At 48.5% G+C, this 24,870-nt stretch overlaps 17 protein-coding genes across 17 annotated transcripts; 7 read left to right on the top strand and 10 right to left on the bottom strand.

Annotated features, from left to right (window-relative positions):
• Nucleotides 1–40: 40 nt before the first annotated feature.
• Nucleotides 41–812, bottom strand: N7508_000782 (uncharacterized protein; the record flags this gene model as incomplete). Its single annotated transcript, XM_058458867.1, has 2 exons — nucleotides 41–512; nucleotides 568–812. 2 exons carry the CDS (start codon nucleotides 810–812, stop codon nucleotides 41–43), a joined length of 717 nt encoding a protein of 238 aa, XP_058325089.1.
• Nucleotides 813–1,550: 738 nt separating this feature from the next.
• N7508_000781 (DUF1761 domain-containing protein) lies at nucleotides 1,551–2,112 on the bottom strand (the record flags this gene model as incomplete). Its single annotated transcript, XM_058458866.1, has 3 exons — nucleotides 2,086–2,112; nucleotides 1,734–2,038; nucleotides 1,551–1,685 (listed from the first exon to the last, which is right to left on the bottom strand). Exons 1-3 carry the CDS (start codon nucleotides 2,099–2,101, stop codon nucleotides 1,551–1,553), a joined length of 456 nt encoding a protein of 151 aa, XP_058325088.1. The 5' UTR covers nucleotides 2,102–2,112.
• An 898-nt stretch (nucleotides 2,113–3,010) lies between these two features.
• Nucleotides 3,011–3,705, bottom strand: N7508_000780 (uncharacterized protein; the record flags this gene model as incomplete). The annotated part of the gene is made up of 3 exons (XM_058458865.1): nucleotides 3,011–3,035; nucleotides 3,087–3,595; nucleotides 3,646–3,705. 3 exons carry the CDS (start codon nucleotides 3,703–3,705, stop codon nucleotides 3,011–3,013), a joined length of 594 nt encoding a protein of 197 aa, XP_058325087.1.
• Nucleotides 3,706–6,183: 2,478 nt separating this feature from the next.
• On the top strand, nucleotides 6,184–6,747 carry N7508_000779 (uncharacterized protein; the record flags this gene model as incomplete). The annotated part of the gene is made up of 2 exons (XM_058458864.1): nucleotides 6,184–6,422; nucleotides 6,480–6,747. 2 exons carry the CDS (start codon nucleotides 6,184–6,186, stop codon nucleotides 6,745–6,747), a joined length of 507 nt encoding a protein of 168 aa, XP_058325086.1.
• A 68-nt stretch (nucleotides 6,748–6,815) lies between these two features.
• On the top strand, nucleotides 6,816–7,105 carry N7508_000778 (uncharacterized protein; the record flags this gene model as incomplete). Its single annotated transcript, XM_058458863.1, has 2 exons — nucleotides 6,816–6,900; nucleotides 6,933–7,105. The coding sequence occupies 2 exons, from the start codon at nucleotides 6,816–6,818 to the stop codon at nucleotides 7,103–7,105; spliced, it is 258 nt and encodes an 85-aa protein (XP_058325085.1).
• A 673-nt stretch (nucleotides 7,106–7,778) lies between these two features.
• On the bottom strand, nucleotides 7,779–9,618 carry N7508_000777 (cytochrome P450; the record flags this gene model as incomplete). Its single annotated transcript, XM_058458862.1, has 7 exons — nucleotides 7,779–8,166; nucleotides 8,218–8,426; nucleotides 8,542–8,765; nucleotides 8,819–8,970; nucleotides 9,018–9,209; nucleotides 9,260–9,392; nucleotides 9,438–9,618. 7 exons carry the CDS (start codon nucleotides 9,616–9,618, stop codon nucleotides 7,779–7,781), a joined length of 1,479 nt encoding a protein of 492 aa, XP_058325084.1.
• A 326-nt stretch (nucleotides 9,619–9,944) lies between these two features.
• On the bottom strand, nucleotides 9,945–10,711 carry N7508_000776 (thioredoxin peroxidase DOT5; the record flags this gene model as incomplete). The annotated part of the gene is made up of 2 exons (XM_058458861.1): nucleotides 9,945–10,285; nucleotides 10,441–10,711. 2 exons carry the CDS (start codon nucleotides 10,709–10,711, stop codon nucleotides 9,945–9,947), a joined length of 612 nt encoding a protein of 203 aa, XP_058325083.1.
• A 407-nt stretch (nucleotides 10,712–11,118) lies between these two features.
• Nucleotides 11,119–11,746, top strand: N7508_000775 (putative mitochondrial protein sorting (Msf1); the record flags this gene model as incomplete). The annotated part of the gene is made up of 2 exons (XM_058458860.1): nucleotides 11,119–11,271; nucleotides 11,327–11,746. The coding sequence occupies 2 exons, from the start codon at nucleotides 11,119–11,121 to the stop codon at nucleotides 11,744–11,746; spliced, it is 573 nt and encodes a 190-aa protein (XP_058325082.1).
• Nucleotides 11,747–12,151: 405 nt separating this feature from the next.
• Nucleotides 12,152–13,163, bottom strand: N7508_000774 (uncharacterized protein; the record flags this gene model as incomplete). The annotated part of the gene is made up of 2 exons (XM_058458859.1): nucleotides 12,152–12,911; nucleotides 12,961–13,163. The coding sequence occupies 2 exons, from the start codon at nucleotides 13,161–13,163 to the stop codon at nucleotides 12,152–12,154; spliced, it is 963 nt and encodes a 320-aa protein (XP_058325081.1).
• A 332-nt stretch (nucleotides 13,164–13,495) lies between these two features.
• N7508_000773 (ethanolamine-phosphate cytidylyltransferase) lies at nucleotides 13,496–15,008 on the top strand (the record flags this gene model as incomplete). Its single annotated transcript, XM_058458858.1, has 4 exons — nucleotides 13,496–13,622; nucleotides 13,684–13,801; nucleotides 13,860–14,634; nucleotides 14,682–15,008. The coding sequence occupies 4 exons, from the start codon at nucleotides 13,496–13,498 to the stop codon at nucleotides 15,006–15,008; spliced, it is 1,347 nt and encodes a 448-aa protein (XP_058325080.1).
• Nucleotides 15,009–15,299: 291 nt separating this feature from the next.
• On the bottom strand, nucleotides 15,300–15,888 carry N7508_000772 (monothiol glutaredoxin GRX5; the record flags this gene model as incomplete). The annotated part of the gene is made up of 3 exons (XM_058458857.1): nucleotides 15,300–15,454; nucleotides 15,522–15,816; nucleotides 15,865–15,888. The coding sequence occupies 3 exons, from the start codon at nucleotides 15,886–15,888 to the stop codon at nucleotides 15,300–15,302; spliced, it is 474 nt and encodes a 157-aa protein (XP_058325079.1).
• Nucleotides 15,889–16,215: 327 nt separating this feature from the next.
• Nucleotides 16,216–17,469, bottom strand: N7508_000771 (putative para-hydroxybenzoate-polyprenyltransferase Coq2; the record flags this gene model as incomplete). The annotated part of the gene is made up of 1 exon (XM_058458856.1): nucleotides 16,216–17,469. The coding sequence occupies one exon, from the start codon at nucleotides 17,467–17,469 to the stop codon at nucleotides 16,216–16,218; it is 1,254 nt and encodes a 417-aa protein (XP_058325078.1).
• A 732-nt stretch (nucleotides 17,470–18,201) lies between these two features.
• On the top strand, nucleotides 18,202–20,576 carry N7508_000770 (putative JmjC domain protein; the record flags this gene model as incomplete). Its single annotated transcript, XM_058458855.1, has 2 exons — nucleotides 18,202–18,469; nucleotides 18,538–20,576. 2 exons carry the CDS (start codon nucleotides 18,202–18,204, stop codon nucleotides 20,574–20,576), a joined length of 2,307 nt encoding a protein of 768 aa, XP_058325077.1.
• A 187-nt stretch (nucleotides 20,577–20,763) lies between these two features.
• On the bottom strand, nucleotides 20,764–21,417 carry N7508_000769 (uncharacterized protein; the record flags this gene model as incomplete). Its single annotated transcript, XM_058458854.1, has 3 exons — nucleotides 20,764–20,858; nucleotides 20,910–21,228; nucleotides 21,277–21,417. 3 exons carry the CDS (start codon nucleotides 21,415–21,417, stop codon nucleotides 20,764–20,766), a joined length of 555 nt encoding a protein of 184 aa, XP_058325076.1.
• Nucleotides 21,418–21,558: 141 nt separating this feature from the next.
• Nucleotides 21,559–22,190, top strand: N7508_000768 (cytochrome c oxidase assembly factor 1 family protein; the record flags this gene model as incomplete). Its single annotated transcript, XM_058458853.1, has 2 exons — nucleotides 21,559–22,023; nucleotides 22,101–22,190. The coding sequence occupies 2 exons, from the start codon at nucleotides 21,559–21,561 to the stop codon at nucleotides 22,188–22,190; spliced, it is 555 nt and encodes a 184-aa protein (XP_058325075.1).
• Nucleotides 22,191–22,442: 252 nt separating this feature from the next.
• Nucleotides 22,443–23,397, bottom strand: N7508_000767 (mitochondrial 54S ribosomal protein uL3m; the record flags this gene model as incomplete). Its single annotated transcript, XM_058458852.1, has 2 exons — nucleotides 22,443–22,555; nucleotides 22,617–23,397. 2 exons carry the CDS (start codon nucleotides 23,395–23,397, stop codon nucleotides 22,443–22,445), a joined length of 894 nt encoding a protein of 297 aa, XP_058325074.1.
• Nucleotides 23,398–23,770: 373 nt separating this feature from the next.
• N7508_000766 (FAM210 family protein) lies at nucleotides 23,771–24,558 on the top strand (the record flags this gene model as incomplete). Its single annotated transcript, XM_058458851.1, has 2 exons — nucleotides 23,771–24,344; nucleotides 24,407–24,558. 2 exons carry the CDS (start codon nucleotides 23,771–23,773, stop codon nucleotides 24,556–24,558), a joined length of 726 nt encoding a protein of 241 aa, XP_058325073.1.
• Between the last annotated feature and the right edge of the window lie 312 nt (nucleotides 24,559–24,870).

The following is a 24,870-nucleotide window of genomic DNA, read 5'->3' as shown; positions in this document are numbered from 1 at the left end:
ATCTATTTTTTTCTAGCATTGCACATATCATATCATGTCTCTATTCTTTTTTAGAACCAGATTTTTTCGCCCGTATTGTGTATAGAAAGATGTTCTCTCTGTTGTAACTCTCTGCGCCTGGGTCATCACGGATCTCTTCCATGTCGAATGCCTTCTTGGCCATCTTCATGAACCGCAGATCTGCTCGTCTGCGGCGCTTGAAGCAGAAGTAGCACACCGAGTTGGGGCCCAGGAGGTCTTGGAGCGTGGCAATCAGGAGTGGGAATGCGGGTTCGAAGTAAACGCAGTCGGCAGCGAGAATCACGTCGGGTTTTGATGGCACCTGGCTTGGGATCGGTTCTCCCCAGTTTAGTATCGCAGCAGTCGCATTCGGGATGAGGTTGTTTAGTTCAATGTTGGCTTCCATTAGAGAAAACATAGGTTCTTGGTCTGTGATATAGATCCGTTCTTCGAGACGACACGCGCGTGCTATGGCAAGACCAACGAGTCCGCCTCCTGCGCCGAGTTCGACACTGCTGGTTGTTAGTAACCCACAAATGAATTAAGGTTGAAATTCTTGGAACCCACATTGATTTATCAGATAAATTGGTGGCATGGCAGCACAAGAGGTATTTGGCCAGGACCATCCCTGCAGGCCACAATTGACCACCGCATCCATCTTTAAGATCTTCTTTTAGTAGCAATGGTTCTTTCAAGAGCCCATCAAACGTGACCTTGGTGGTCACGGCGGTCTTGTTCTCACGCGAGGGGGCCAAGGATTCACTGATGTCAAAGTCAGACAATTGAGTCGGAGAACTGGGCGTTTCTATCATGGTTGAGGTTTGAATGAGAAAAGGAGAAAGTTTTGGTGGGGGTGTACCTTATCGCAACAAGGATCACATAATCAGTGGCGATTCTATAAATTTCCAGCAGGAGCGGCCACAATAGCTACTGATAATCTGGTTTTTGTAATGCAAAGTAAGACTGTGGCAGTAGCTCTCGAAGCCGATCTTGATGACTGTACCTATATACAGATCCCTTGCTGTCGATCAAAAAAACAAGCTTGGGCCTGTGCAGACCTCTTTTGGAGAATCGGAGAGAATCAATGGGTCTCGAATGATTGATAAGTCGAGTATGATACAGTATATGAGACTTCTATGAACTGAACCTCCAAGGTAAAATAGTACTATGTGAAAGCTGTGCATAGGGTGATATCAATGTGGGGTCATCTTGCTAGTCTAGTTACATAGGTGGATATACCTAAATGTAGATTCACCTGGGCAACATATAGCCCATAAAATAAGCAGTATACAAAGAGGCAAGAAAGAACAAGCCTATTTATGAGCTACTACGCATGGAGATATTAAATACTATGTGCTTACAGCCATGAAACCGCACAATGTCAAGAACTTGAAAGAATAAAAGCGCAATGCGAATCGGACTTGTGATGTCAATTTCGTGTACATTTACACCCGATACTGTAAGTTTAAATATACAAGCATGGCACTGATAATGATGTGTGGATAACAGTAGACATAATCCGAACTAAAGATGACTTCGGGTCATATCATTTAGTCGAAGGGGTGAGTGCGCGTTCCCCACCAAGTCAAGAACAAGCTGAGTCCAACGGTTTCAAATACCCTCGAAACGGCACCAACAGCGACAGTGTCCAGGGGACGTTTCTCCGCGAAGACTTGGCTCACGAACTAGGTAACAGTTAGAAGACATCCAGATCAGAATATAGAGAAACATACGCTTGGAGCAGATGTTGCGAAGAAGATGAGTGTTCCCAAATAGGCGGCACCCTTGTAGCTCAGGGTTCCAGTGGCGTTGATCAATGCAGCCACACCATAAGTCTGCACAGCGCTTCCAGCGAGAGAACTTCCCCAGGCTGCAGCGGCACCGGCAGCCTCCTTTGACTTAATGAACTCTTCCTTTGAGTTGGCAGCCTGAGCACGGTGGTAGGTGTCTCCGAAGACGGGGGCGAGAATACCCAAGGAGGCAGTGTGGGTGAAGATTGTGCCCAGCGCAATAGCGGAGGGCTTCACGGGAGGGAGATCTAGACCTTGTAAGTACCAACTTCAGTTTCTACCGTAAGGTACTCACAGTGCAGAGTAGTCATTGTGAATTGGGTACAGAGTGTGTAGTTAGAGAAATCAAAGTTCGCGGGAAGGCGCTTTATGAATGCAGGGTTAGCAGGGTGACGTCGTCATGATTCAGAAGAGGCTGAAGATGCGGAAGGCCATGACGTCAACTCGCGGCCATACAAGGAAGTTGGCTGTATAGCAAGAATATACAGAGTAGAGTGAATGCATAGATTAATTACCTGATTGCTTCACTTTATTTATCGATTGAGATGATTACGCCGGATCACCGCTGCTCATGGAATAGGATTGACTATCTACTATGTAGCTAGGTACGCAATGCCATTTGATACCATTGAAATCAGAGCATCAATCTGAGTTATTCAAAGTCATGTAAGGAGGTTCTTCTCAATTAAATACTTGCTTCAATTGCTCAGACAATCCAGCCAAAACCGGGCATACTCGGGGTTACATTGGCCCGCTCACGGTCATAACCAATTGCAGACCTAAACGTACTGGAATGGGGTAAGCTATTAATGATGATGGATGTTGATATGCCACATGTATTTCCACAGGAAAGAACCCGATCTGACAGATTGATCCCAGACTGGGGTTGGGTGTGGGGTGAAGGTGATCTGCAGGTTAACCGTACTGAATTATCTCTGTGGTACTGTGGCCAATCTATTCTCGGACACAATCTTCTAGTCGTGGTCTCGTCTCCCATCGTCTTTTTTGCGTGTGATGTTCTATGTGTTCGCCTCAGTTCTAGAAAGAAAGAAAGAAAAAAAAGTGATTGGTTGCGCATGTCCAATGACTTGAATGGTACTCTCTGAACTTATCTCTCTTTGAAGGAGATCTCTATGCACGAACCTACGGGTTCAATAAACAAAAAAGAACTGGGGCTAGCCTGAAGAGGGAAAAAAGTGAATTGATTTATGCAGATATGATCAAACAAAGGTGCGGCAGGGATATCTGTAGAATGGTTAGTCTTGAACCGAGAATGGGAAGCAGATCATGTCTTACTTTTCGGGGTAGCCGTTCTCTGTGCCAAGCTCGTACTTTGACTGTGAGCTCTGAGGGACAGTGTTGATGTTGCAAGGAGTGGGAGGTAGGCCATTGGTGCCAAACACACCCTGGATGCTCTTCTTGTCTTGCTCAAATAGAGCAGCCAAGCCCCGCTCTTCACCCTGCTCCTTGACAGCAACCAATTGCTGCTCGCCAGCCTCTCCAATCTTCAGGATGTCATTCTTGGGAGCTGCCTGGCTTCCGACCGTGAGGAGGCCGACTGCGTCTGCCTGGCGCACAGTGCTCAGTTGAGGGTAGCTCCTTCGGGCATCCCGCTTCCAGTAAGGGTTGTCGGCAATGTCGCCGGCCGGGAGGGTGACCGGGTCATCGTAGGCCAGAGGAGGCAGCGAACCGGGAGTAGGAAGGCGATACTGAGAGTTCAAGGGGATACCGGTCGAACGCTCAGGGTCAATAGCGAAAAGGCGACGGATCCGTTCCCAGACACCAGTAGACTGAACCGTGTATTTCTGGACAGCAATTGAGTAAAAGACCAGCATTGGATGTACGGACTACCTACCTGGTTAATAGAAACGACGTTTGATGCCGCCTTAGCGGCGTTCAGGACACCGCGAGCCATGATGAGAAGACTCTGCTCTATTCTTGAAGGTCAGCGCATTGTCAGAAAATCACAAAACAGAACAAAAATTGACATTTCCTTGCTCAAGAGATTTGACTTACGACCTGGAAGCTTTGGAAATCGTCAAGCGTCTGCGAGCGTTTGAATCAAGCCGATGCAGGGTAACTCCGGAGGTGCGATCCCCGGTACGGATTATCATCACACCGAGCCACACAGCAACTGGCATTACTAACGTCAATGCATACATGCATCTGAAGTAGAGGAAGCAGTCTATTTGCCCTTTTTCTCTTTTACTTTCCTTCTTATCAATTCCATATTTATCTGTAATACCAATTCAATTGCTCGCAATAAAGTGTCATCATTTGAAGACTGCATATTTTAAGTAAACATATGATTTTAGGCCGTGCTCCATGGCTTTCCACTGCCGCCTTTTGCTCAATGAGCAAAGGAAATGGCCAAGCACGCATTGAAATTCATGCAAAGCCGTGACCATTTTATCGCAGGCCAAAACCTTGGAGTATGGGGCTCTCCCCCACCAGCTGATTCACCAATGTCTTTCGCTAGACCACCCAGGCTGGTTTTACCCAAGCTTCAAAGAAACACACAATCCATGGCGGACAGATACCGAAAGACTGATCCATAATATATAACCTTGGAATGACCTAGACTAACGAGGATCTGTAATTTGTGTAAGGGCCCGGTTTAGCCCAAGTCTGGTCGATGACGAAGACACCAACGTCAGGATTGAGTTGAATCATTATTTAGGACTGAGGATTTTTTTTGCTTCTTCACTTTCTACATTTCCGAAGATATTCAAAGGGCTTATACAATACAATATAACCAAACTTCCACCGAAACGCACATGGCCGAAGATTCCTCCCACAATAGTATACAAAGTGTATACGACCATTTCGACTTTAGAGGCGATGTGCTTTGCACCGAGTTGCAACTTCACGCTTGCCTACTGAATCGAATTTCTTAGGGTGCGTGGAATGACTTTGCCTGTGACACCCCAGCGGATGTTATTAGGAGTGAAAATCTTCCCATGGTTTAGAATACACCTATTCCGTCGACTTCAGAATTCCCGTTGGAAAATCTACGATCAATGCTGGAAGCTTCATCCGCTCTGTTTGGAATACACAACCGTTTTGGATACTGCACCATAAGGTGTGCTCTGATGGCTGTCACACTGTGGGCAGCCGGAAGTGCTAGTTTCCGTACGCTGGTGAAGTTGATACATGTCCTTGTAGCAGTCTTAATATACACCACAAGCTGCTAGTGATTCCTCTATGCCAACATTAGCTCTTCGATTCTGAAGGTGGTGTTCAATGCATAACAAATCGCAGCTGCAAATGTATTGAGATGATACTACACACATGTACCTTCAACAGGAATCCTATCGCACAGGTTCAAATCACCGTCTCCTTCTCTTTTGATTGCCAAGACCAGAGTCATGCGTGCGTACTCATTTGCTATTTGATTTTACGAAGTCGGCCCCTCCGCAGCTGGAAAACTTCTGGAACACGCGGCGTGATATATGTGTGCTTGAAAATACTGGAAAGTGGGTTGACCTTAAAGTCAGGAATTCTTTTGGCAGAAAAATGGACTGAAAGCCCTGTCAATGATATAGTTAGGATGTGAATGACGAAGAACCACTGGAGAATAGCTTAAACCGCAATCGGGGGAAGCGTGAATGACCGAGCAAGAGCTGGATATGTAGCTGTCACAACTCTTACGTACTATTCGTTGCTTTTTTTTGGGCATTCAACATGTCAAAAAAGTATATAAGGCGAGTTCAGCATAAAATACTGGTTAGTTCACTCTTGAATACTTCCCACCTCGGACCCTATGTCTTCAGTAAAAATGAATAAATAAATATCAACCGTTCTCGGTAGTAATGCGTTATAGTATAACTTGATAATCTCGCCCATTGGTGTCTCTTTTCTATCTCAAATACACGCGAGCAGGATAGCTTTTATTATGCCTCAAGGACTCGCCATATCATGCCAACGTGATCGAAGCAGTCAAGTGAAGTGTACAATTAAGTGGCGGTTTTGCGATCGACTTCTCTATAATTTACCCCCGCTTCCAACAGTTTTAAATGCTATTTGATAGCCCAAATCTACAGCAATGATCCTGAGTTTACGGCCCTACTTCCATATGATATTATCAAGGTACCCGAGGCACACAAAAATTGGTAAAAAAGACGTGTCAAAGGAGGGGCCAAGTCGAGGCTCAGAAAAAAAAAAGAGGCATGAAATAGTACACCCACTATGATCATTTAGTACAGAGATTGTCTACTTCTTCATAGTAGAACTATGTTTAGCTTTGATAGAATCACTAGCCTTATGGCTCAGGGCTAAACCGTGAGCCATTATTTGTTACTTAAATTGGGAAGGTGTCAAGCTTCCAAAAAGTTTTCTTTCTATTTTCTCTTCTTCACACTCTTGCCCCCATATTGCCCGACACGAATCCGAAATGCCCTACCATCTCAGCCTAGCCAAGTCCATTCGGAAGCTTATGCTATCCACTCGGCTTGGAAATGGCACAGTACGTGCCCGTTCTCTCCATGGAACAGAGCCCAACCTCACTATCACCATGGAAGATACCTACGATTACAGAATTGGAGGCACGGACTTCGATCCTGAAAAGAACTATGCCAAAATGGCGCCATTTGGTAACCAAGTCCCTGAAAACTGTGTTCTGAATCTTCACGAGTAAGCAGCATTACTCGAGGACTACATCTTGCAATGCCTTTTCCGTATGATCTCAAGTTCCAACATGATTTCACGAGCGAGAAGTAATTTCAATGTGACATCTAAACTTTGTACAGCGGCTTTCCGTGATGAGGATGTACCCGAGGAGATTGGGGAATCCGAAGAGAAATTTCTCGAACGGAAACAAGCTCTCTTATGCAACTCACCTGCCGATGTTACAATCACATCCATTCTCCAGAGTTGCCGAGAGACAATCCAGCATGCCAAAGCGGTATCATTCCTGATTCAACAATTGTGCATCATCGGCAAGGACCTCAGCGAATAGATGACAGACGCATCGTATTCGCACCAACAAGATAGACGCTGAAAGTATGGAATGGGAAGATAAGTGGCATGTATCGATTCGAGGATGTAAGTGCAGGCTTCCATACATTTCCTCATGCCTCTCTGATAGGCTACAAAATGAAAGCAATGATACGTGAGCTACAATCAGACTTGACGCATGCATAGAATACCGAAGCCATCGATCCTATGTCTCTTGCTGCAAAATACACCCATATTTGGTAAACCATCAACCTTTTGTTGACGGCAATGGGCGCATGTGTCGACTGATACTTAATGCGATGTTGCTTAAACTTGGGAGCTGCCTTATCTGCTTGGGGAAAGAGAACCCGGCTGCTTGACGTATTTGAACATTGTGGGCAATATCTTAGCAATTGAAGCTATGTACGAGGACGCCGAAGAAGGAAAAAAGCCTAAGGCCTATTAGGAACTGGCAAGCCTGGTCCTTGCCAACTCGGAAAAGAAAATGCGCGAGTTGATTGCCTTAGTGCGCCCTGGACAATACACATAGAAGAACGAACTATTTCTAGCGGTGAAGTTTTCACTATCATTAGTTACTTATTATCGGCCTAAGTGTATATTGCAGGCCTATATATGCAACGCTCAATGTCCAGAACATCCTTGAAGCATACTTCCCATTTATGTACATTGCCGCCCAGTGCTAGCCAATATACTACAGCAGCGGCCATAAGGCTTTTCAATCCCTCCATGATATAATGATCTAGATGACCAACCTGAAGCACTCGAAGGTGGGCAACAAAGAGAAGAAAACTAGGTGAAAAAGGAGAAGCCAAGTTAGGACACAAAGAATGCATCAAATAACACACTCGTTTCTAGGGTTTCACATAGAAATTGTCTAAAACTTTGTGACACTGTGAGCAGATTCATGACACCGGTTGTCCGGTCTTATACTGCAAAGTCCAATAATTACCCCAAGATGTAGAGCAACTTCCCCGATTAACAATGGAACTGGCAAGTAAAACGATCAATTTCAGGAATTAGACATTTTCTATGTTATAAAGGATACACTTTTCTCAAAGTCTCAGAATCTCCTTTCAGAAAAGGATGGGCTTTCTCAAAGTCGATAATGAGTTGTTCGTGCTTCTGGCTTCGTGGGATAACCGCAGCCTCAAACAAAACAGGGTGGCTCAGAATACCCGGTGTGAAATCGACAATCGGTTCAATGAGATTTCCATCCTCTCCGGTAGGCTTCTTGATATCGAACACGGCTAGTGTATGTGCAATCATCAGAAAGATAGATGTTTCGGCAATCAGACGCCCAGGGCAAACTCTACGACCGAAGCCAAAGCTCACATCACCGGGATCTATGGCAGAGGAAAGGAAACGCTCCGGCTGGAAATCCCGTGGGCTAGGGTAGATCGCAGAGTCGTTATTGAATGACCTGTAGTTGTCAGATATGCAACATGATAGGGTAGTAAGGAATAGTTGATACCAGATGTTTGGTACAATGATTGCATCCTTGGGAATCAAGAAACCGTTGATGATGTCGTCCTCATCTGTTCTATGAGGAATACCTAAAGGTGCAACACTATGCCATCTGATGGCTTCTTTCACAATTGCATTCACGTAGGGTAGTTTGTCGCGATCGGCCACTGTTGGCAATGTAGGCCCACCAAATATATTGTCCATCTCGGCTTGAGCCTTGCGTTGAACATCAGGATATAACATCATTGCTAGGAAAAATCCTTCTAAGATTGCAACAGTCCGTGGAAGACATAAGCTTTAGCCTTGCTTGGGGCTTCCGAGGAGGACATACCGTATCGGATCCTCCGCCATACATTGCCACTGCTGACCATTTGATGATATCCTCATCTTCTCCTTGTTTGAGAAGTGTTGATACAAAGCAACCTCGGTCTTCTCTGCTCATTTGAGACTTTGCAAATGCAAATGGGCTTTCTAGCAGTTTCGTGAGAGTTTGAAAGTGATCACGAGCAATTCGTTGAAAATTAGCCCCCGGCATCCATTCTGGGACATATTTTACTGGGCAAAAATGAGCAAGGAAACGAAAGAAAAAAAAGATACAATCAACTTACACGCTGGGATCAAATCCACTAGCCATGACCCTGGAACGACGGCATCTGAAAACTGCTTGAGTGCATGATCAGCCAGACATACTAACGGGTCTTCGCCTTGGGGCTCGATGTGATAGCCGTATGTTATATTCAGAATGAAAGCACCGGCAGCCCTGTGAATTTTAATAAATTGGCCCACTGAAATTGGGTTCTCGCTTACGTCCTGTTATGTTGGAGGAACTTCTTAGGTTCTCGAAACACACGGCATATAAACCGTTGTGCCTCCAATTCGAGAAGACCATTGAATCTGGATGCGGATTCTCGTGTTCCGATGACTCTTGTCACGGCTCGTCGATAGGCCCGAAGAAGTGGTGTATTATCCTGACTTGACATGAGTTTGCCCCATCCAGATCTTTTTTAAGTCAGGACATCTGGTGAAGAGAATGCTGCACACAAACTCACAATTCATCGGCGAAGACAAGGCGCGGCCGGGATGAATGTTTTGCAGAATTCTTTTCTAGGATCTGGAACGCCAGGTCTCTATCATTGATTATGATGATGGTTTTCCCCAGAGCTGTGATCGAGCTGATAGGCCCTGCTAGGGTTTAGCTTTGTCGAAATGGCCCCAAAGAAAACCCACCGTAGAGATCCTTGTGCTTGAGCCAGTGTTTCCATTCTTGCATTCCCGGCGGTGGGAGGTCGAACAAATTGCCAATGATAAATCTTCCTTTTGGCCCTGGAGGTAGATTCGTTCTCCTTTTGGTGAAAAGCCTCAGAGCAACCAGGCCCAAAATGAAGAAAACCAAGTGTGCCAACATCATTGTGAGCATGAAAAGTGAGAGTCGGAGAAAAAGATACCAGAAAGGGAGGGGTAGGCCCTTGTTGGTCAGTTGGTGTGCTCTGTAGTTGATTGGTCGAATATGTGCACTCGGACTCTGCCAATATCACACGCCGCTTACCTTGAAACACCCGATGATAGGCTTTTGTGGCACGCCTTAATTGAGCTATATCGGGTTTCAACTTGGATACCCGAGTTGCAAGGTTCAGATGAAAATTTGATGAGGTTGAAACTGTCTGTAAAAGCCACTGTCGCACATGCATTGTCTGGTATCTTAATGACGCTGATATTAAAGGTACATGCGTGAAATCACTCGGTTTTATCATCTTCCTTGCTGTCATCCTTGGCATTGGCGACAATCTTTTGGACTGCGTCAACAGTTGCGTCTGGGCCACCGGCCTCCCGAAGCAAGACTTTGCCCTTCTTATCCACGGCAAAAACACCGCGGGTCGTTCCCTTGGGAGACTTCTTGAATCCAATAGCTGCAATAAGGGTGGCCTTAGGGTCACAAATCAGAGGGTATGGTAGGTTTTGTCTTGTCTGGAAAGTGGTGTTGGCCTTGGGAGAGTCCCCTGAGAGGCCATAAATGGAGAGACCAGTGGAGGTCAAGTGCGTGTGGTTGTCACGGAACAAGCATGCCTGCTTAGTGCCTGTGTGTATGGTGAGCTAGTGTGCTTGGAGAGGACCAATTGAGTGGCGTGAGGTAGTAATAAAGAACGTCACAGCATGAAGAACCAGGAGCACGAGCTCCCAACGGGCAACGTTCCAGATTCCAGATTGATCGAGGATTGGGATAGGGACTTACAGCCAGGAGTGGAGGCTTTAGGGTAAGTAAACAACACCACACCTGCCTTGCTCTCGTCGACAAGCTTCTGCAAGGTGGTTTTCACGCCGTCATTGGTCTCGATCTCACCCCCAAAGGTCTCCAAGTCGATTGTATCATCGGTCTCTGGGACCTTTGGCGCGGGGCTTTCTTCAGTATCAGCCTCTGGCTCCTTGGGCTTGGAAGCCGGCTTGGGCTTCTTTTCTGTGGTAGGAGGCTGAGCTGGTGCCTTGCGCTTCCTGAGTTCGACCATGTTGAGAGTGAGTGATCAAAGATCAGTGCTGGAACATAAGCTCCAGGACTGGAGAACTGGGCCTTAGTCAGCCGGGAAAACCCGCGCCCTGACCCGCGAAAAATTTAGATTTTCCCCTCGACTGACGGATCGTCCGAAATCCACCTTTCTCCATTTTTTTCGATTCTTACTCATATTCGCCTCCTTGACTAGATTTCTTCGACTTTCTTCTACTTCTCAAGTCTCCTCACTTCCACTCCACCTCACCGCACTACGTCTTCAGGCATATACGTACTCGCCTTCTCGCCGGCTTACCCGTCTTCTTCCATTCCGGCAATCACATCTCGCTCTATCGTTTGAGGTTTCATTCAAAACTCCTACTACTGCGACGCCTTGAACAGTGCCAGGGTGAATCAAGACCCGCCACAATGAAGGTTTTCTCCTCTGGATGCACTTTCGACTACTCGTGGGATGAGGTGTCCACAGCAAATTGGCGCAAATACTGTCCCTGGAACGACAAGTCTACCCACGTCGTGGGAGTTGACACACTCTCTCGATCGGTTGACCCGAGCACTGGCATTGTGAGTTGCTTCGCCTTGACATGAGTGAATCCGATGAATCCTGACTTCTCTATAGTTGCGAACCGAACGTCTTATCACGTGCAACCAGTCTGTACCACAATGGGTTCTCACTTTGCTTGGTGGAACTACTACATCCCACGTTTACGAAATCTCCTATGTCGACCCCGTCGCGAAGAAAGTTACCATGTGCTCGACGAACCTCACATGGTCGAATGTCCTCAGCGTCCGCGAAACTGTCACCTACCGTCAATCCTCCCTCAGCCCGACCACCACTACTGATTTCACCCAAGAAGCAAAAATCACTGCTCTTTGTGGTGGATGGCAGAAGATCAAAAACAAGGTTGAGGACGCGAGTGTGGAACGATTCCGTGAAAACGCCAAAGTTGGCCGCGAAGGCTTCGAGGCTGTCCTCGAAATGAGCCGTCGCGTATTCGGTGAACAACGTGACCTCGAAAAGCAACGAATGCAGGCATAAACCACCTGTCACCATGGACATTTTTCAGCACCGTCTTTTGATACCATTTGCATAAAGCGACTGCATATTCCGGCGTATGTTCTGCCTTTTGAAGCATGTGGCGCGTGGAGTTTTTGTTTCATCTGTCTTTTCACCCTCGGACTCCTGTGGACCAAACACCACTCACGGCCTTCAAAAAGTTTGCAACCTCATCTTTCCAGCGCATTGCCTTTTATGATCATTTAATTTGCCTCAGAAGAAGGCAGGAATGTACCATTAGAAACACTCGAACCTAGATTTGAAATTCTATCATCGTACAACATGACCTTGAAACCAATCCTCAAATCCTTATGTCCTGAATCCTTACGCCCTGAGACCACCCAAACTCCAGACCCGAAGGTATATACGCCCCATGAAAACGAAACACTATCCTAATAGTCCGCCGAGAACCACCCGGCTGACGCCAGCTACTTCATTCTTGACGCTATTCCGGCTCGCGTCTTCAAATTCCCGCACAGCGCCAGCTACCATAATCTTCCGTAACTTGGCATCGGCTTTGGAAAAGGTCTCCCCCAGAGCCACAGTACAAAGTGACGGGGATGACACTAGCGTGGTGAGCCGACTATAGCAGTCAATCAAAACATCGCACAGGGTGGCGAACGTCTCGAAGAAGTCGGGTTCAAAGGGTAATGAAGGGGTGAGAAGATAGGTATATTCCTCTCCAGGGAGCAGATCAGAGGACTCTGTCAATGGAAACGACACAATAGAGGCCGCAGAAGATGAAGTTGATGAAAGATTGCCCGCCGTGTTCTTCAAGTCTGATGGATCACTGGACTGCATTGGGAGTCCAATCTCAGTTGCAGAACTTGCACGACGAGTCTTGGTCCCTGCATGCGCAGCACGCTTGAACATTTGTGGGATGCGCGCCCTGGCAAGACTCGATGAGGAACTGCCATCCGGAGGGTGTACTTGCTGGAAAGCCTCAAATTCCAAGAGTAGCGCATTGAGGGCTTTTAGATACTCAAACGGTGTTGAGTTGACGTCTAGGATTGGCGGCAAGGACAGGCCGAGCAGCAAGTAGTTGATTGCTCGACGAGAGAGTTTCCGGGCCTCGAAGTATGGCAGACGCGCGATATCAGCTCGAGAGAAATGCACGGTATTAAACCAATAGACCCGACCTTCGTGACTGCGAGGAGAATTAGTTTGTTTGGCGAGAAACTGAGGTGTCCACTCACGCTTTTCTCAAGTAGTCCAATGTCGATATCCGTTTAGCGGCCATCTCATGGATCTGTTGATAGATTGCGCCTGCACTCTGCGGCCCGAGCAGACCACCTCCGCTGGATACTGGTGGTGGGATGCCATGGGAACTTTCAAATCCACCACCCGACTTGGCTGTGTCCCTCCGCGACAGACTCGGGGCAAATGTAGCTGGCACCATTGGCGTCGTTGCGTCGTTGGGGGCGACGTCGGGGAGAAATTAAACGATACGGGGTGGTCGACAGGGGTTGCGAACAGGGGCCCAATACGTGGGGTTGAGGGGTCTCCGAACGAAGATACGAAGTGATCAATCAGATCACAGTAAACGAAGCTCGAAATTCGGCGCAAGGATGCCCTGCAAGACAGATTTAGAGAAAGTTCCCCGCAGGTCAGAATGTGAAGGGATTACATACCGTGTACCCCGTGCTCTCTAGTAATTTATCCCGTCGATCATCCCCCTCCACCCCTCTTGCTTTCTTCCCTACAATTATTTCCTTGTCTCGCAATATCAGCATGGACTCAACATCACCCGAAGATCAGATTCCTTTGCCTGGACAATGGCCAGTTGACCCTCAGGAGGATGTGCCAATCTCGGAGGATCGACTTTGGGTTGATGGATGCTTCGACTTCAGCCATCACGGTAAGCCCAGAGTTTTACCTCTTATTTATATCGCTGGAAGCTGACCGGAGTCAATCTGCAGGTCATGCCGGTGCTATGCTCCAGGCCCGTCGGCTGGGAAAGGAACTTTACGTGGGGATACACTCTGACCAAGCAATCCTCGAAAACAAAGGCCCGACAGTGATGTCACTTGAAGAACGGTCAGTTTGCATTGTCCTGTTCTATACTCTAGTTACAACTGACATTCTCATTCTATAGTGTCGCAGCTGTCGATGCGTGTCGTTGGGCTACTCAGAGCGTTCCATATGCCCCCTACGTGACCTATCTACCCTGGGTATCCCATTACGGATGTAAATACGTTGTTCATGGAGACGATATCACCTCTGACAGTGATGGAAATGATTGCTATCGATTTGTCAAGGCCGCTGACCGATTCCGTGTCGTCAAAAGGACCCCTGGGATATCGACTACGGACCTTGTTGGCCGTATGTTGTTGTGCACCAGGAACCATTTCGTTAAATCCGTCAAGGGTTCTCTCGCTGGAGAAGAAGGATTTGGGAGCCCCGAAGAGCGCAAAAATTCCGCTACGGATCTTCTACAGAGGATTAAGGATTATGCGACAGATGAGAGCGGCTTGCAGCCTGGTCCTCAAGTTTGGACATGGACTGGTTCAGGCACTGCCAAAATGGACCACGTGGTTGAGGAGCCTGGCCTTTTCGAGACGCTGGTCGATGGAAAGGGTCCCAAGCCCGGACAGCGCATTGTTTACGTTGACGGAGGCTTCGATCTCTTCTCGTCGGGTCATATTGCGTTCTTACGCAAAGTTATGGAGCTTGAAGAAAAGCTTGGCCACGAAAATGGCTGGTATGAGCCAGAACAGACCGAAAAGAGGTTGAAGGACTTCAACGAAGACTACTCCCCCGCCTATATTGTTGCAGGTATCCATGATGACGATGTGATTAACCACTGGAAGGGCTTGAACTACCCAATCATGAACATTTTTGAGCGCGGTCTCTGCGTACTTCAATGCCGCGTAAGTCTACTCCTTGACGCACTAGAACCATGCTGACTTTGTTTTAGTACATCCATGCTGTCATTTTTTCTGCACCTTTCACACCCAGCGAACCATACCTGAAGGCAATTCCATGGGGCACTCCCGACGCTGTCTACCATGGGCCTACAACATTTATCCCGTTGACATATGACCCATACACTGCCCCCAAGCAAATGGGAATTTTCCGAGAAGCTGAGCAGCATGCCTTCCAGCACGTCAACGCTGGCGAGATCGTTGGCCGGATTTTGAAAAGCCGAGAAGCCTATGAGGCCCGGCAACGTGCCAAGCTGGATAAAGGTGTTGCTGAGGATTTGGTCAAGTCGAGAGAAGAAGCAGAGCAAGCCTTGCAATAGGCAGACCGGGAAATACTAATGTAATGAGATCAACTGTACATACAAAGCTACACCTCATCAACTGGGGTTCTAACAAGGCGCCAGCTCATTCTTTTGCGGCGCAGTAACCATCGCATTCTAGAAGACCCAATTTCACTATACAGTATAGATTGGAGATGATTGCCATTCGTTGAATTTTCTGACCGAGGCTTCCTGGCCCGCAGTATATTCCGACCAAATACATTAGAGACAAGTAGTTTTACAGAGACAACCATCTATCAGATGGAACTAACGTCTTTCACCTGGGCCTATTTATTCATCGGCCGCGACCAAGACACCCTTAGTCTCGAGAAGCTTTGCAAGCTCGCCATTCTGGTGCATAGACATCAGAATATCACAACCACCAATGAACTCCTTCTCCAGGTATAGCTGGGGAATTGTCGGCCACTCTGAGTACTCCTTCACACCTGATGATTCATAGCAATTAGCATACCGACAATGAAGGGAAATCCCCACACTCTAAGTAATCCATACCTTGACGCAGCTCAGCATCCTCAAGCACGTTGAATGCAACGAACTTCTTGGGGTCAACGCCCTGCAGACCCAAGATTTGAATGCTGGCCCGCGAGAAACCACACTGCGGTGTCTCGGGGGTACCCTTCATGAACAGAACGACCGGGGCGGAGGCAACGGCCTTGTCAATCGCTGTCCGGGTCTCATTGGACAAGAGGCGAGCATGGAGAGCAGAAGGGATAGAGGGACCGGAGGGGAACTGGATGGCCGAGCGGACGGGGCGCAAGAAGGTTGGCCGTGAGACCGGGCGGAAAGCCTTCAAGTGTCAGTTGAGTAGTATTTCATTCGAAAGCATGATACATACCGAGGCAATAGCTCTGGAAAACATGGTTACAATGTGTGCAAAAGGAAAATAGATGGAGAGTTGCGAAAGACTCCGGGAGGGTTAGTATTATTTAATCAGCGGTTGGTTAGTCCCAGTTACGTCGATCTCCACTCCGAACTTGATCTCCCACCTCCACGGGTGTATGTATCCATGTATCTTCCAAGGTTGCTATCTTTTAGCTAGGAACATTATATGTCAAAGCCCGAAGAGGTTGTAATTTACTAACAAAGGTTTTACACAGTAAGCCAGATTGAAAAGTTCACGTAGGCAGTCGAGTTTACATGGAGGAGCTGAAAATTGCGCTTGAAATCAGGTATATTGTTACAATTCTTACTGCGTCAGCTCGGCCACCGAGGACTCCGAGTTGCTGTATAGACCAAGGTACTGCATGGCATATTCGCCCAGCAAGCCCAAAGAGATTCCTCCACCGGTCAACAAGCATCCGTTCTTGAACCACCACCAGCAGTTCCGAACATTCTTCAATTGGACCTTCCAGATCATGAGGCCAAGTGATACAACTGCGCTGCCACAGCTACCCACGAAGAAGACAGGCCCACAACCAGCGGCAACTCCAGCGGCCGCAAGGAGTGAAACCTGAACTGCTGCAAGGCCACTCAGGACAGCTTTGGTATTGTGTTCGTGACGGAGGGCAATCGACTTGATCCCAGCGGCGACATCATCTTTGATGTCCATGTGTGCATAGATCATATCGTACAAAACCGTCCAAGCAATGCAGCTGGAGTAGAGGGCACCCGCGGCCATCAAAGCATCGTGGTTGGAAAGCAGATCTATATTCAACGCCGGGAATCCCATGATCGCTCCCCAAGAAAAGGCAAGACCCAAGACCGCCTGTGGATAGTGGGTCACACGCTTGGCCAGGGGATAAGCTACCACGATGGGCAAGCTAGGAATTCCATACCAGAGACACTGGGAGGGAAATGACAGAAGCACACCCAGCCCAGCTAGCAGTTGTGACCCAGTAAAGAGCACTGCATTTTTCGGCGCAAGCGCGCCTCTGGCAATGGGTCGGAATTTGGTGCGTTCAACATGGGGATCTAGGTTCCGGTCCCACAAGTCATTGATCGCGCAGCCTGCACCGCGCATGATCAGCGCCCCAGAGAAGAAAAGTCCCACTGTTCCAAGGACCTGAAGTGGTGTCGCGCCGGCAGCCATCGGTGCTGCGAGAAGAGTGGAAAAGAGTGTTGGGAAGAACAGGTAGTATGTGCCGGTGGGCTTGTCCAGCCGCACCAACTCTGCATAAGGAATCCATGATTTCGGCAAAGATGCGATCAAGCCAGTCTTTGGCGGACTATAGTGAGTGGCAGGGTTCTTCTCTGTGCCATCTGACTCGACTGGCTGCGCCGCAGGCGATTGTAATTGTGAGCTATATCGGACTTTGGCGTGTGTTGTTCGCAGAGCCACACTAGAAGATGAGCTAGGGCCACTGTGCGCTTTCAATTGCGTCGTTATACAGGCATTGTGAGCGAGTGGTGAGAGGCGACCGATGGTCCGGCGAGTGAAGGCAGTATTCAGGCTGGTATATGGGGATAATTGACGGAGGGAACGGGGGGCGGTGGAAAGCATTTTAGAATGGCGCAAGGAGGAAAAACTAGAAAGGCAAATCAATCGCAATGTTCATCATGATCCCAATGCCATTTGAGTGTACTGGAGAGCTCCGGGAAATACATCGTCATGGAAAAAAGCGGCTCCCTCTAAGCCTAATTGGGAAATATCCAGGTCCATTACTGTATATCGCACAGTTCAGCACCAAATGATCTTTTGTGTCGACTTTAATGGACTTTCAACTTTGAAATCCTTTACAGGTATTTTTGAAGGACTTTCCGAGATCTTTTTCCATGTTTCCCGTGACTGTTCGTGAATCTTCAACGCAAAGTGATTTTCCTGTGGTTTCTGCCTGAGGCGCCTATCGACGCGGTATCCCGCGTTCCCCAGACGAAGTCATTGCGATGCGACAGTCTTCGTAGCTTTCACCTCTTCATTCCTTTCCTCTCACCATCTTCTTTCGCATACACCACCCTTCTTTTGAACCTCTGGTGTCGTTTATGCCTACCGCGTCCACCGTGTCAGTCCCATCTATCGTACCATTGTTCACTTCCGATAAGCTTCACTGTTGGTCGTCAGAACTGGCACATCCTCATGTAATTGAGCTCACGTCCTTCTTCTCGCAACCGTCTGACATTTATATTACCAGATCTTTCTCACTGTCATTTCTTCCTTTCTCTTTCACGCAATGCACCTCACCGTCTACCATCCTTTGAAAAGAAGCGCAAACTAGTTCGATCATATCACATCAAGATGCCGGCTCACCGAGCCCGATTGGCGTTCGAACCAATGGCTCCTGACCTTGATATCGATTATGTCGTCAACACAACGGAGAATTTCCAATTCGCAGACCGAGTCACTTGTGACTCGCTCGATAGATTCTCACTCGAGCAATTTGAAAAGCTCGCTCATTTCCAAGTGGTCTTAACCGGCAGACCGCTTGTTGTGGAAGGCTTTCAACACCGGTTGGACAAGAACCTCTTCTCAGAGAAATGGCTGAGAGAGAATTATGCATCTAAAAGTAAGCTGGCTTACTTGGTTTCATGTTCCTCTTTCTTGGCCAAATCTAACTACAATACGCTGTGACAGTCGAAGATGTTCGCGACCTCGGCAAGAAACACAACAAACCATTCACCATTGGGCATTATTTGAAAAGCCTTCCACTCTTGTCCAAAAAAATCAACCCTGATAACTACATGGACAAAAATTGCCAGCGCCTGTACATGAAAGACATCGACTGCCCCTCAGAGTGGCAGGAAAGCCTGGAGCAACTGATACCACCAGCCTTGTTTTACCTCAATGATGCCCCAAGATCTTTCTCTGGGCCTGCATCATCAGATACGAGCGTGTCATCCTATCCAAAATCTCCACAGGGTGAGCCACTTGCCCCTGCCGGTGACTTAATGAGCAGCCTTCCACCTGCCATGCGGGCGGAAAATCTGATGTGTTACATCGGACATGAAGGCACTTATACACCAGCCCATCAAGAGATGTGTGCCAGCCTCGGTCACAACATCATGGTAGATGCTTCGGATGGCACCCCGGAAAACGGTCAGAACACAGACCCTGGTTCGTCGATCTGGTTCATGACAGAACAGAAGGATCGACGCGTGGTATCGGAATACTGGATGTCCGTCCTGGGACACGATATCGATATCGAGGACTATTTCGCTCCCCTGCATGCCTGGGCGATTGCCCCCTTCAAGACCTGGGTTGTGCACCAGAAACCTGGTGATCTCATTCTCGTTCCACCCCTCGCGGCTCATCAAGTTTGGAATCGTGGGACGCGCACTGTCAAGGTGGCGTGGAACCGAACTACGATTGACACGCTAGAGCTGGCTCTGGGCGAAGCACTGCCGCATGCAAGAATGGTTTGCCGAGATGAGCAATACAAGAACAAAGCAATTGTGTTCTTCACTCTGGAACGGTATGCAAAGATGTTGCGCCAGGCAACAAAGGTTGAACACCCGGCGGTCGACCAGATGTGGGACGCCTTCAAGGGTCTTTTCAAAATGTTCATGAAAATTCTATTGTCAGAAACATTTTCGCGGAAGAATCCAGAGAAGGAGGTTGAATATCATGCTTTCCAGAGCAATGTGACCTGCTCGTACTGCAGGTGCAACATCTTCAACCGCTTCCTTACCTGCCCCGGCTGTGCTCATTCACTCGGTGGAGAGGACGACCCATACGACGTGTGCATGGATTGCTATGTTATGGGAAGGAGCTGTGGATGCATCTCCAACCTCAAATGGGTTGAACAGTTCTATTGGAAGGAACTGACGGACCGTTACGAGTCTTGGCGGCGCTTGATCATATCTTCCGATCCAGGAAATAAGGAACTGAAAACCGAATACCCCACGTTTGTTGTCGCTCGAGGGAAGGCCATCACGAAAACGACAGCGGAAATCTGTCAAGAACAACTTAATCATCGGCCCTGGAATGATCCAAACAAGTCCAAAGCTGTCAAAAAAGCCGAGATAATTGACACAGCCAGTGGTTCAGAAGACGACAGCCGATCTCGAAAGCGAAAAAAGGTCCGGAAAACAAAAAAGCTCGGTTCAGAAGATGCTCATCGCTGTCACGTCTGCTTTCATTTCGAAGTGAATTGGAAGCTTGCCGCTTGTTCAAACTGTGATTCACGATACTGCTATGGCAGTCTATTCCGAGCTTTTGAAATTCCACCACAAGCCGTTATGGAGAAGTATCACTGGTTATGTCCCAAATGCGAGAAAATATGCAGCTGTGGAGCATGCAAGCGTGATCCAACAATGAAACCTTATGAGCCGAATTGCACCGTACTTGGACATGACACAAGCAAGGTCGCAGACCCAAGAAGCGTTGAATCTCTGGTAGACTTTCGCAAATCGAACCTGTGGTGGCTGAAAAAGTTCGGTGACGATGTCCATGGACGGATCAGAAAGCACCAGGATGAAGCTGTGTCCGCTGATCTCGAACGTCAGAAGACACTCGAAGAGCATGGGTTCCTCTTCGAGACCAGCCCGTCTGAACCTCAAACCCACACGAGTAATGGCGGCCACACAAACGAAAGCAGCTCGGATGATGCCGAAGAAATACCCGTTGACCCCTCGTTAATGTTGAACGAATCCTTTGCGAACGTTGATAGCTAATAATTCTCCCGGGCATGGATTGCAGGGAGAGGCTTTATGATTACTGGCGGGCATGTACATGTCAATTTAAGATTCCCCGAAGGGCATGGCCCTTCTGCAACGCTTTTTTTACACAAATATGGCTGTACTGTAATAAGCAATACATAAACCAGACATCTGATTTATCAACATTATCTCGTCGGTCTGGCTAAGCACCTTTGTATTCGTACTGTAGATCTTTAAGAGATGTAAGGTCTACAGAGCGCATCAATCTTTGCGCGAGAAGAATTGTCGCAAGCATAGCTATAATCGAGGATCAGCACCGTTCGCGAAGTGCAAGATAAGGAAACATACCTCCAGGTATCAAGTAGAGCACTGGCCGAATGCCCCACGATGATCCAGCGGAAAGATACACCAAAGCCAGTAACAAGCAAACTGCACTGGTGCCAGGCACCAAACCCGCATGCAAGCGAGCTATCCGCTCATTATGGACCGTCATGGGCTTCTTGCCTTTGCGGTCTGGCTGAAGTGGGGAGGTTCTCATGATGTACGCCGTCGTCAACAACGAGACCAGCCCGAGGAGAGAGAAGAGCCGTTCGATATGACTCGAAGGTGCCAGCACCGAGGGTACAAATACCACGGCAGTCATCACTGGGAGTACAGTGAAAATCATCTAAGCATATTCAGCGCTGGCCATCAAAATACATAGGAAGATATGTACACTGTACTGAGCATTGCGGGCATCGTTCTGGCTCTGCAACTGTTCGATGACCTGTTCCTGCTCCTCCTCGTCTAGCTCTTCACGCTCGCCATCTGATTCCTCGGGATATCGAAAAGCTTTGCGTAATCTCACAGTAGCCATGGTAATTAAGAAGAGGAAAGCCGACGTTGGGAAGTATAGGTGGTGTGACGGACTGTTTGTCATGTTTGCTCTTTTCTTGCCGATACTGACAATTCCCCCCAATTCCACCTAGGCCAATACATCCCGATCTCCAATTTCGCCATGGTCTTCTCTCAAGTATTCACCCGGCGTGCTGGGCTCGCCCGGCTACCAGGCCGCCAACGCGTCCCTTCACGGCGCACAATGATGCCGGCACCAGGCCCGAACACCGGTCCGCTGATGGAACGACGCGCAGACCGCGAGCTCCCAAACCCCAACTCCGGCGGACGGCGCTGGTTGTACACTCTGCCTATCTTTGTGATTGCTACTGGAGCTGGCATGCTTGGAATCTTCAACTACCAAAAGTCTTCCTCGAGTGTGGTGAACAGTACGCTCTATGCTTTGCGGACATCGCCGCGGGCCCGCGAGATCCTAGGCGATGAGATCTACTTTGCGCAGCAGATCCCTTGGATTAGCGGCGAGATGAACCAATTGCATGGCCGTATCAACATTTCATTCTGGGTAAAGGGTACCAAGGCCCAGGGCAAGATGAAGTTCCACAGCATTCGACCGGATCGTATGAGCTACGTAAGTACTCAAATCCTCATCCACGGACATAACGTTGCATACCCTGGACCGTTCCGACTGCTAACCGTCTATTCTAGTTCCGCACCGAGGAATGGAGCTTGGAGACCGAGGACGGAAAGGTGGTTCAATTGCTCGACAGTGAAAGTGATCCATTCCGGCAAAACTGAAGACTGGTGGCAGTGTGTACAGATAAAGTAGTGCATGGGCTCAGGCGTTCTGGAACATCATTTATGGGACCATTTATTGCGTTATCAGCCGAATTGGCAAAGTTCTCATGAGGAACAGTGGCTATCGAGAGAAAAAAGGAAGAAGGATATCATTTTATGTATCATATACAAACGCCGCTCAAGTGAAACAATATCGCGCGTATGGTGTAATAGTACATGCCATCTAAAGACCGAGGGAAAATCTCCAATCAATTAGGCAGTTGCGGCAGCAGGTTCCGCAGTCTCTGCTGCAGGTACCTCGGGCCAAGGCTTCTTGATAGCATCCTGGATTCTCACGACGCAGCCCTTAGGACCACTGACAGCACCTACAGGTTCCAAACGTTAGCAAAAGGTCACCTAGCGCAAATCAGCAGTCAAGTCACATACCGCTCACAACAACGATTCCATTCTCAGCATCCACCTTGAGGATCTTCAAGTTCTGAACGGTGTTCTGCTGGTTGCCCATGTTTCCAGCCATCTTCTTTCCAGGGTAGACACGAGAACCACCACCCTGACCGGGACCAGAAGAACCCATAGAACGATGCGTCAAACTCACACCGTGACTACGGTCCTGACCACCGAAGCCGTGTCTCTTCATGACACCAGCAAAACCCTTACCCTTAGTGTTGGAGCGGGCATCAACGAACTGGCCTTCCTGGAACCAGCCAGCCTCAATGCTTGAACCAACAGGGAGGAGACCGGCCTCATCCTTGACACGGAACTCGAAAATGTGACGCTTGGGCGAGAGGCCATTCACGGAAAAGTGACCGAGGAGAGACTTTGTGACATTGTTGGGGTGCTTCCAGCCAGCACCAACCTGGACAGCGTAGTATCCGTGTCTCTGGCGGGTCTTGTGGGAGAGGACCTCGACACGGTCGAGCTGCAGAACAGTGCAGGGGATGCGCTTGCTAGTCTCAGGGTCGAAGATGGCGGTCATGCCCTTCTTGATTGCAATGGCACCGGTGCGGAGAGGGAGGGAGAAGGCCTTGCGGCGAAGGGCTGCTGTCGACGTCGACTCGAGAACGGGCAGGCCGGGGCCAATGTTGAAGCGACTGGGCTTTGGGGGATTGAGCGATCTGATACCGAATGTCCGCACAGGGACATGGGGCGTAATCAATGCATCCCAGACTGGCGAGCAGAGCTGAAGCCCTCCTAGACGCGGCGACATCTTGGTTGATATTGAGGGTTAGTCGATTTGGCCTGAGATGCGGGAAGTTTTTGGTTGTCGGGCTTAGTCATCAAGCCTGGAACTATACGCATTATTTCACCACAACATTCACAGCTTCCAAGGTGTACATATATTGATTGGTTTGAAAGAGCATGAACAACACCATGAGTATCCTATAGCCATCTACAGACCAAGTTTCACACCCGCCTGTCCCCTTATTCCCTAAGTCCGATATACGCAGTCCGATCGGACCGGAAGCCGAAAACGCCGAGAACTAAAAAAGATCCCGTCAGAAATCCTTCTGACTCGACACGCCCTCCATAGACACACACTCACCCCAATCGCCTGAATCGGAACCGGGAACATAAAAACCATGTCCTTACGACCAACCCTCCTTTCAAAATGGATCTCGCGCCCTAGCGAGATCCTCCAAAGAGCAACCAAAAACAACATATACATCAGCTCGACACGCACTTACGCGCCACGACACACCTCCATCCTATCCCAAGCAGCACGGCGAACCCTCGCCACCACCCTGGGTCAGACAAGCCGACTGACAGCACGCCCCCGGTGCCGAGCCGGCCCCAACACCTTCCAGCAGCCCAAGCAGCGGCTGAACCGGCGGTTCAATTCCGGCTCAGCTGGTAATGGAGGATCGCAGGCGCGGCCGGAGAAGGATTCGCTATCGCAGCGGTTGAAGAAGCTTTCCAGGGAGTATGGGTGGTCTGCGCTTGGTGTGTACCTTGCTCTGTCTGCGTTGGATTTTCCGTTCTGTTTTGCGGCGGTGCGCTTGTTGGGTGTTGAGCGCATTGGATATTGGGAGCATATTGCTGTTGAGTTCCTGAAGGATAAATTCAAGGCTGTTTGGCCTGCCGTTCAGACCGGTGAGGGCGAGGATAGCCCGGGTCAGCTTGAGAAGGCTGAGGAGCGGAACCAGGAGGAAGCCAGTAAGTTTTGCTCTGTTTATTTTGAGTTGAGATGGATGACTGACTGGCATTTTTCACCGCAGGTATTTGGACTCAGCTTGCTCTAGCGTACGCCATCCACAAGAGCTTTATCTTCATTCGGGTTCCTTTGACGGCTGCCGTGACACCAAAGGTTGTCAAGACACTCCGGGGTTGGGGATGGAACATTGGAAAGCGCAAGCCTAAGAGTACATGATGGTGATTTGATTATATAGCATAGCGGATACAGGATTTGGATTGGACCATTGTACATTATTAGCTATTCAGCTCTCTAATACGGCAATTTTTGCCTTCTCCTCTCACCCACTTTCCAGATCTACAAAGAACCCAGCCAACCCAAACCAAGACCAGATCTATCTCCAGCGCCATCAGACAGGAAATGAGAAAAGAAAGGTAAATAACAACAAGATAGTTGGCATATGCTGAGAAGTCTGCCTGATATACCCACCCAAAAACAAATAGAAAAGATGGCGTGGCAAAGCTACCAAAAGCTCGTTATTCGTTGCGG

This window comes from Penicillium antarcticum (genome assembly GCF_028974205.1).
Source record: "Penicillium antarcticum strain IBT 31339 chromosome Unknown utg000001l_segment0_segment0, whole genome shotgun sequence".
Taxonomy (NCBI): domain Eukaryota; kingdom Fungi; phylum Ascomycota; class Eurotiomycetes; order Eurotiales; family Aspergillaceae; genus Penicillium; species Penicillium antarcticum.
Note: the sequence above shows the minus strand (reverse complement) of the source record. Positions and strands in the feature narration are given on the sequence as shown.